Raw genomic sequence first — 10,226 nt, 5'->3', positions numbered from 1 at the left:
GGCCAATGCCAACTCAACACTATTGTCCAGACCCATATCATCAAGAAAGACATCCCACATCTTTGTCTTTCCCTTCAACGACTCATCCCTATGCTTGTAAATAAGACGAAGGTTGGTGTGCACATACACCATTGTCTTTTCCCTGGACTGCTCAAGCCTGCTCTTCTTAACACTATACAAATTCCCATATGTGCTCCAATTCCTCTCACAACAAGAGGATGAAGTCACCTAAGAGAGGAGCTTCATGGCTAACTGCTGTCTAAGTCACCGGATTCGCCGTATTTAATCCATAAAATTCGAAATTCGCCGTATTTCAAGCTCATTCGAATTTGTTCGTTCCAGTTCGCCGTATTTAATGACGTATTCGAATTTCATGGCGTATTCGAATTTCTGTCGATTAAATTCGCCATTAAAATCGATGAAATTCGTTTAGATGCGTTAAAATTCATTTTTTCCGCGCGGGGGGTATGCGTGTTGCTGTTTTAGCTTAGGTTTCATTGGTTTCGTTGTTGTTTTCATTGCCGCCGCAGACACACGACAGAGACTACAGACTACAGTCTACAAGACAGAGACGGACACCTTGACGGGCTCGGGCTAGGGTTTCATTGCCGCCGCAGACGCCATAGACTACAGTCTACACCTTGAAGGCTTGACGGGCTCGGGTTTTTCCAGAAACAAAGAAAACTGCCGCGTGCTGTCAGTTGTGCCTGTAACTTGTAAGTTTTTCGGTTTCCGTCATAGTTATTAACTTATTAGTAATGGAACGTCAACGAACCATGGTCCAGTAGATATGGTTGTAACTTGTAAGTTTGTAACTAAAACAGTCGTCAGTAATGCTCGTATTAGTAACTTACTGGAGTTCTAATTTGCATTTCCTCACAAACTATTCCCATTCTTACCAGCCATCCTTACAATCTACCCCACTCATTGACAGTCAATACACTAAGCATAGAATTTGCTGCGCCTATGTCCCTTTTCCTCACCAAATGATTAACAAGAAAATTTGTTTTTGATCCATTCGCTCACAGTGGAACATCATCTTCAGACGACTCTTCCAATGTTTAGAAACAAAGTAAAGGTTTGCATCAACATTTAATTGATGTCAACGATGACAACAATAATGACTAATGCTAATAATGAGTAATCCTATTCATTGTCTGAAAGATGCATAAACCTGTATGGGACTACTTTAATGTCTACAAAACATTAGATAAAAATACAACTTGTAATATACTTGTCCTTTAAAGAGCTGCTACAGCCTTGAGCCTACAGCCTACAGGCCAATAGAAGACTGCAATTCATTCCCTTTATGACTGGTGGTAAATTGGTAATGGACAGATCTGAAATGGACTGATCTGGAGATGTTTGTGTGACCAAATAAACTGCTGTAGCTCCGAATAATATGGTTCCAAAAAATAAACTACAGATCTGAATCAAATAACCAGTGGTCCCCCTTCAAATTCAGACTCTCCTTGATCTATGGTGGTCACATATATCGCTGATCAGAAATCTGATTCATTAATGACACCAATGGACAGAGCTGGAAATGTTTTTGAAACCAATTCTGCTCCTTCAATTAAGCTGCTACAGGCCAATAAACTGATTCGTTTAGTGCTGAAATGTAACTGCAATTCAATCCTTGTAATTTGTAGGTGGTACTTTTAGGCTCAAAAGAGCAGTGAGGCTCCTGTTAGTCTAATGCCGAACATATGTCACAAAGATGCCACTGTTAAGTTAGATCAAACCTCTGTAATTTTATGTCAAGCCACTGTAATAAATTATAATGATATCAGCCCAGTTGAAACTTGAGTCTGCAGTTAACAAAATGTTTTAGTGGGCTGAAGCCTGAGAGTACCCAAAGGACAATTTCTTTTGGATCATATGCTCCACTTTTTCTAGGCTCTAGGCTCTAATTATGTTCTCACTGTGTTGAAGGCTGAAGCCTGATTTGACTGTGTTGAAGATGACTAACGAAAATGTAATTTCAAAAAAAATTGCAGGCATTTCAGACATTGAAGTGTCAGACATTTCAGACTTCTAAATTCCAATGGCACCCCCAAAGTCAACTGCTGTAGCTTGGAATTTTATCCAAAAAGATGGTTCTAATCTTTCATGTCAGCTGTGTGGACATAATTTCAAGGGCACTTTGACTAGAGCAGTGGATCACCTTCTCGGTATTACCAATGGAAGTGGAGGTGGTGTTGAAGCCTGCACTAAGATCACTGATGAACAAAAAGCCAAAGTGGAGAAAGACCATTCCAGTTCACAGATGCAAAGGCAGAAAAGGGTGAATAAGAGGCAGCGAATTGAGAGGGAGATTGCCATGTCTTCCTCCACCATTAATTCAGTTTCAAACATTGGTGGATCTAGTTCTACAGCTCCTCAAGCAAAAACAGGTGGGCCGAAAACATTAAATCAATTCTGGAAACCTGTTGAGAAACAGGAAGTTGATGACGCTGTTGCTGAGTATTTTTATGCATGTGCAATTCCCTTTAATGTGGCGAGGAGTCCATATTTTAAAAATGTAATTAAAAAGGCCATTGATTTTGGGAAGGGCTATGTTCCTCCTGGATCTGAAGCTTTAAGGACAACTTTGCTAAACAGAGCGAAAGACAGAGTGACAGAAAAGTTCGCTGATATTAAAGAGTCCTGGAAGCTTACAGGATGCACAATTTTGAGTGATGGTTGGTCAGATTTGTGTCATCGCCCATTGATCAATGTGCTTGTTTATTGTCCTCAAGGGGTAGTTTTCTTGAAGGCAGTGAATGCAATGGATCAAGTGAAGACATCAGAATTCATTTTTGGAATTTTGGATGAAGCGATTCAAGAAGTTGGGGTGGAAAATGTTGTCCATGTTGTTACAGATAATGCATCAAATTATGTTGGTGCAGGGAAGCTGATTATGGAAAAATATGGGCAGATTTATTGGACCCCTTGTGCAGCTCATTGCTTGGATTTAATGTTGCATGACTTAGCCAAATTTCCTTGGGTCAATGAAACAATCCAAAGAGCCAAATCAATTTCAAACTTCATCATCAACCATCGTCTCACTTTGAGCATATACAGGAAGAATGCATCAAAAGAGTTGTTGAGGCCTTGTGATACAAGGTTTGCCACTTTTTATATTACTCTGAAAAGAGTTGTTGAGGAAAAAGCGAGCCTAAGAGGTGTTTTTTGCAGCACTGAGTGGGAGAGATCTACTCTCTCAAAAGAAACTAAGGGGAAAAATGTTGAACAAATAGTGCTCAATAATGGCTTTTGGGAAAATGCAAACAAGGTCTTAAAAATTTGTGGCCCAATTGTTAATGTGCTCCGCATGGTTGATGGTGACAAACCTTGTATGGGTTTTGTTTATGAAAGCCTTGATCGTTGCAAAGAGGCCATTGCAACTGCTTTTGATAATGTGGAAGCTGATTACAAGGAGATATGGGATTTAATTGATCATAGATGGAAGATGATGCATAGTCCATTACACGCAGCAGCATGCTATTTGGACCCTAGATTGTTTGGGTTGCCAAGACATAGGGACGAAGAAATCATGAATGGACTTATCCAATCTATTGAGAAGCTAAATCCAGATCCAGAGATTGCAGGTTTGATCAGAAGTCATTTGAGAGCATACAGGTAAATGTCTTGCAATTATATTCCCTTGCATGCAATTATATGAATCTTGTTGTTAATGTCTTGCAATTATATGAATCTTGTTGTATATGAACTGATTGAGACTCTCAACTTGAATGCATACAGGTTAGAAGAAGGATTATTTGGAACAGTATCAGCAAAGTATGATAGGAGCAGAAGTGATCCAACACTATGGTGGGAATGGTATGGTTCAGGGGCACCAGAATTGCAAAATTTTGCAATGCGTATCTTAAGCCAAGGAACAAGTGCATCAGCATGTGAAAGGAATTGGAGTTCCTTTGACCACATTCATTCCAAAAAAAGAAATAGACTGTCATCTCAAAAATTAGAAGATCTTGTTTATGTTCGTAGTAATTTGCAGTTGGCATTGAAGAATGTGGCTAAAGAGTCATCCAATTCTTCTACTCCGTGGATCGATCCTGTTCCAAATGCAACAATGGATGATGATGATTTGTACATTGATAGTGACAGGGAATTCGCTGATGAATCTGGTGCTGAAGCATCTAGCGGATTCATTTCTGATACTGCTCTTGATGACATAGAACTTTTTGATATAACAAGTGGGCAACAGGAACGTCAAGAATAAAACTTGTGTTCCTGTTTTAGAGTTCTAGTTTAGTTTTTGCATGAACAATTTGCTAGAGCCTAAAACTGCCAAGCTAGCTACTACTTTAAAGTTTAAAGTTTAAACTCTCTTTTTATCTAATGTGGAAGCTGTTCACTCTTATTTGATGACTGTTTACTGTTCTATTCGCTTTGATGGTTACATGGTACATCATATTTTGGTTGGTGATCAAATGGTATCTTTTAGAAATTTTCATTATTTCTTTGTCAATATGGTTGACTCATTAGCAATTTTCATGTGCTACATAACTTGCTGATTTTTCCTATACATTTCAAGCTTTTCATCGAATTATGCTTTGACTCCATTATTAATATAATTTCTAACAATAAGATAGTCTTTATAAGTGTATAAATCTGCCCTCTATCTTTAATATACATTTTTTTTTTCGAATTTCTATATGTCGAATTTTATCGACAAAATTTGAGTTGCCGAACTTTATTCGAATTTCAAGGTCCTCGAACTCGAACTCGAACTCGAACCTGGTGACTTAGACTGCTGTAGAGAAGGGTTTGTTGCTCCATGATTTTCCCACCAAGAATAGGGTTTCTTAGCCCCCCTGTCTCTAATCAGATCATATCCTGCAAATCGACAAGTGCCAGTGGAACACTCTGCAAAGGCATCCTCCACCTCATCAAGCAATGCTCTATCTTGAAAAACCCGCCTGAATGCATCCCATATGAGATTTCATCATCCACGTGAGGAGGGAATTTGCGAGAAGGTCCATCATTCAACCACTCATGGCTATAGTATCTTGGGTTCAATGAGTGAGCCAAACAATGTAAAGGTGTGCAATTTTTGTCCCATCCGTTGACAAGACTACACTGTATAGTGGTGAAGAAGGCCTTTGGTGATGTGTCATACTTGGGGCACTCACTCTGTAAAATAATGCTCCTCACAGACTCAATCATGGAATCCCATCCCTCGTAAACCTCTCCTAGGATTGGTTGGTTTGTATCTGCAAATCGAAGCAAAGAAATGATAGGGTCCATGATCTAAATAAGTAGATCTACCCTCTCCCACCAAGCATCATCTAGCACTGTGTCTTTCACTCTTTTAGAGGCTACTTAATCTGTCTTTCTCCAAAAAGACCAAAACTCTGAAATAACCATGGCCCCAAGAGCGGTCTTGACCTCCCTCAACCTCTTCAACATGATGAATGAAGAGGCAAACCACGTATCCGCAATCTTCAACAATGATAGATTGTTGTACTCCTTGTAGATAGTGAGGGTATTTGTATGATTTTGTACAAAGCTACGGATATGTCGTGCATTCTCGATAATGTTACCAATCCAAAGCACATCAGAAACAATGGATTTCAGTGCTAAGTTAAATGAATGGACAATGAAAGGTGTCCAAAACACTTGTGGATATTTAGCTTACACAATCATGCTAACAACCTTGCAAACAGGTGCATTATTTGTAATGATTTGCACACAAGAATCAACACCTACATCTTCAATAACTTTAATAAACAACTCACGTATTCTCCAAGTGCATCCATTGCTTTCAAGAAAACTGGACCATTCAAGGAAGACACCATGAAGTTGATGAGTGGGTGTCATGCTGGATCTGTTCATCCATAAAAAACAAAAAAAACAATGCTAACCCCAGATGTTGGCCATGATGCTTTAATAGACTCAAGCATTTTTTGCACCTCTTTTTTTGCCTTCTTCAACAATGTGGTTCTAAGCTTCTTTGAACTAGGAGGCACATACCTTGATGGAGCCCCTTGAGTTAGAGCTCGACACATCTCAATCAATAGAGGTGAGCATGCAACATTAAAGGATATGAAGTTTTGATAGAAAAAAAAGGCAATGGTGAGATCAAACTCTTCCCATTTCTCCTTTTGAAAAATTTTGTCCATTGGACCAAGTGAAATTGTCTTTATTTTTGCTACTTGTCCCCCACTAGAACTCTCAAATGGGAATTTGTTGCTACCTTTCCTAAAAAAATGGAAGGGGGTCATCATTCTTGGTTTTTTTTTTTTTTTTTTTGTTTTTTTTTTTTGCAGCCACATTTTCCATACCAACATTGGACTCTCTTTCCATTTCTTTCTTCTTTTGTAAAGCCACTTTTGTACAAGCTCCAACTCCACAACTTGGTAAAGCCAACAAATGGCCTTTCATACGGAAACATGTGCTCGTGAAAGTATTATCGCAAAAGTTGCATCTCTAATTCACTTTGCCTCCTCCCTTCACCTTGCTTCTTGGCCCTTGCTCTCTTGTGACATATTTCCACAAGAGATATTTCTCAATGTTATATTCAGGAAGAAGTCTTCCCTCAACATTACTTGCAATAGAGGTGTTGACACCTAATCCTTGTGATTGGGTGAATTTATGTAAATAGATAAATTAGAAATATGAACAGTCATCAGGAGATGAACTGAATAGTCTCTCCCTCATGTATATAATGAAGACCTACCTGATGGAATGAAACACACGAATCATTTTTTCCTTATGGAGTTACTGCCTGGCCTGACATGGTATCAGAGCCAGCTCCTTTTTAGCTCTTATGTCCCTTGTAACTCCCTTGTCTGCTCTCCATATAGCTGCGCTGCTCCTCCATATAATTAGCTGCTCCTGACACTGCCTGCGCCCTCTGTCTGCCATATTCCATATATTTAGACCTGCCCCCTCCACTGTCGCTGCTAAGTCTAAACGCTGCTTTACCTGCGCTCTCTGGACTGTCCATAAACGTTTCATAAAAGGCGCTGTCCATACTGCCCCTCCCCTATCTAATGATTGTGGTGCCTCCATGCAAAACTGTCCATACAATGACTGTGCTTGAAATGATCCTTTCATGGAATAAAAGTGCTATCCTGACATTCATTTAGTGAATACCTCGGTGACAGTAAGCTGGGCGAAGCGCAGTGCGTTAAAATTTTTTGAAGGGCCTGCAATTACAACAGCGTCACATGTATTCATTAAGGTACTCTGTTTTGTTGGCCTTCTTGGTATTCACATTGCGCAACAAATGTTGTTGGGTATCAGAGGAGCTCTCCGTCCACAGTCTAATATGTTGAAATAACGCTTTTGTATTATATTCGATATCCGTTGTGACTTGACACCATCTCCATCCTGTATTTCTCCTTGTCTCCTGTAAAGAAGGCCAGAAACCCTTGCGTCCTGCTATTGATGACATCGATCTCATACAACGTAATGCAATGCACCACTTCTTTGCGTTTCTGCAGCTCTCCATCTCCATCCCGTATTATACCATTATCCATTTCGAATCTGATTGCAGGTGCTCACTATCTCTGCGGTGTCTATAGAACCAGTGACACATCAATGGAGGCTCGATTACTGGTGGAGATTGTAGTCTCTTTGCTTGACGGACAATATTTGAAGAAATGGAATTTCTCTCTAAAATCGAATCTGTTCTTAATGACCTGCATGCGGCCTCTTGAAGATCTCAACGTTGGGTTATAATCGGGTTTCGCTCTTCATTTTGAAATTAAAATTGGGGTTGTGGCATTTCGCCATAGGGCTCTTAAATTAAAACATTTGCACCTGCAAGACACTTCGATATTGCTAGGACATACACCTAGGCAATACTGTAATGTTTGCATATGTTTGTAGCTCTTCCTGTGGATGTCTTGTTGATACCTGAAGTAAAAAAAAATGAAATCTAGTGTTCGTCCAAAAAATAAAAAGGAAGAAGAAACACATTTATATTTTGAATAGTGCGGCCGATATATATCTCTGGGGTATTGACATTTGCTGTCAATTTGAGTTTGCTGTCCAGTCACATCAGAACTATATTTTTTTTTTCCATTAAGAGTAAAAGTTTTGCAGCAGAAGTTTTTTTTTTGCTACAGTATGCATTCAATCATATCCATGGTGGGAATAGTTCTCACTGGCAAGGAGAACTATCCTGAATGGTCCCGGATGATAAAACACACCCTCATTTTCAATGAGTTGTGGAAAGGAGTGTGTGTCGGAGACGGAGACAATGAACCAGTACAGCCTACCTCAGACAAAGAGCTCATCATTTGGGAAAACAAGAACAACAAAGCTTATGCATTAATCACAGCATCTGTAAATGAAGAGGTGAGTCGCCATATTTCGTCATATTCAACTGCCTTTGAAGCCTTACAAAAGTTGAAAGAACTCTATGACTCACATTCTGCACTTGAAGTTGTCCAACTCAAGATTAAACTCTTCACTCTTGAACTGCAAAATAATGATCCTCTTGCTCTTGCATCTGAAGTAAAGTCTATAATGCATGATATCAAATCCACTAAGGTTGAATTGGATAGTCCTCTTATTGCTTTTCTCAAGGCACTTTATCCTACTTACTCCAATTATCTTGAGTCATTGCAAGCAAATGGAAATCTCAAAGATATAACCTTTGACTCTCTTGTGAGAAAGTTTGCTAAAAGAGAGAAAGCTTTTGGAAAGAAGACAGCCCCTGAATCTCCTGAAGACGCTGTGTGCCTTGCTCATAAAGAAATGCATCCTGCTCAAGATTCTTCAAGAGGAAGAGCAGGTCGAAGAGGAAGAGGAAGATATTTCAGAGGCAGGCAAGGAGAAAAGGTAGATTTTCACTACATTCGCTGCAAAAGAAATGGATCACATGATGCCTCTACATGCAAGCTACCATGGGACAAAATTGAGCAGAAAAGACACCAACAGAAAGGTAAAACTGATGATACAGACAAAGGTAAAGCATCTGAATCCGCTCACTACGTTGTGGCACAATGTAACATTGGAGTAAATGAAGATTTATTTAATGCTTCACTTACTTCTTGGAAAAATGATTGGTTGCTTGATTCAGGAGCAACCTGCCACATGACTCATAGAAAAGATTTTTTTTAAGATTTCACTGACAATGTTGATGGAGCAGTATACTTTGCAGACCAATCAAAAATCAAGCCATCAGGGCTTGGCACAATCAGGCTTAAACTGCCTGGTCTTCCAGACTTTCTTCTGCATCATGTTCTATATCTCCCACAACTCAAGAGAAACTTGTTGTCCTTGGTCCACATCCACCAGCAAGGTCACTCCATTCATATGTTTGATGGCAAGCTTGAGGTAAGAAAAGCATCTGACCACTCACTTGTCATGAGGGGAATAGAAGAAGAAAGGCTTCTCAAGCTGCAAGGAACCTCTGCTCATGCACAACATTTCTCATACAATTCTTATCATGAAGAAAGTACACTTCCATCAAGTTTATTATGGCATGCTAGATTTGGACATTTGAACTATGACAGTCTCCGCTTGTTGAAGAAAAATGGGGTTGCTGGTTTGCCTACAATTCCTAGGAAACTTAAGCAATGTGATGCTTGCATTCTAGTAAAGCATAGCAAACAGTCTTTTCATGATTCACATTCAAGAGCACATAGAAAACTTGAACTCATTCATTCAGATTTATGTGGTCCAATGCCTGTTCCTTCTGCAAATGGAAATAAATATATCATGACATTTATTGATGACTACACCAGAATGTGTTGGGTTTATTTATTAAAGAACAAATTTGATGCTTTTCAAACATTCAAGAATTTTCATAACTGGATTGAAAATGATGCACAATATCATATTGGGTCTATTCGCATTGATAATGGAAAATAATACACATCAAATGAATTTGAAAACTATCTTCGCCAACATGTGATCAAACATCAAACAATTGTGCTTTATAATCCCCAACATAATGGTGTAGCTGAAAGAATGAATAGGACAATCTTAAATATGGTACGATCCATGCTCTTTTTCAAAAATTTAAAGATAATGTTTTGGGCTGATGCTATTCTATGTGCTGCATATATAAAGAATAGATGTCCATCTAATGCTATAAGAAACAAGACTCCATATGAAATGTGGTATGGACATGTTCCTTTGGTAAAGCATCTCAGGGTCTTTGGTTCCACTTGTTATGCCTTGATACCAAAGGTACATAGAAACAAACTTGGTGCTAGAAGTCGTAAGTGTATCTTTCTGGGGTATTCAAACACCTCCAA

At 39.1% G+C, this 10,226-nt stretch overlaps 1 protein-coding gene across 1 annotated transcript; it reads left to right on the top strand.

Annotated features, from left to right (window-relative positions):
- Nucleotides 1-2,047: 2,047 nt before the first annotated feature.
- Nucleotides 2,048-4,228, top strand: LOC149139295 (uncharacterized). Its single transcript, XM_089450673.1, has 4 exons — nucleotides 2,048-2,961; nucleotides 3,361-3,624; nucleotides 3,748-3,895; nucleotides 4,004-4,228. The coding sequence occupies exons 1-4, from the start codon at nucleotides 2,048-2,050 to the stop codon at nucleotides 4,226-4,228; spliced, it is 1,551 nt and encodes a 516-aa protein (XP_089306799.1).
- The last annotated feature ends 5,998 nt before the right edge of the window (nucleotides 4,229-10,226 follow it).

This window comes from Pinus tabuliformis, chromosome X (assembly GCF_031772625.1).
Source record: "Pinus tabuliformis cultivar Carrire ecotype Pingquan chromosome X, CPIR1, whole genome shotgun sequence".
NCBI classification, from domain to species: Eukaryota; Viridiplantae; Streptophyta; class Pinopsida; order Pinales; family Pinaceae; genus Pinus; species Pinus tabuliformis.
The sequence above is the reverse complement of the archived record's forward strand: the minus strand, read 5'-3'. Positions and strand labels throughout refer to the sequence as shown.

What these genes read in the sequence shown, in the direction of transcription:
- LOC149139295 (XM_089450673.1), top strand. Translation starts at nt 2,048, where the DNA reads ATGGCACCCCCAAAGTCAACTGCTGTAGCTTGGAATTTTATCCAAAAA. An exon ending in AGTCATTTGAGAGCATACAG is followed by an intron (nt 3,625 to 3,747) that starts GTAAATGTCTTG and finishes GAATGCATACAG; the next exon opens with GTTAGAAGAAGGATTATTTG. An exon ending in GCCAAGGAACAAGTGCATCA is followed by an intron (nt 3,896 to 4,003) that starts GCATGTGAAAGG and finishes AGTAATTTGCAG; the next exon opens with TTGGCATTGAAGAATGTGGC.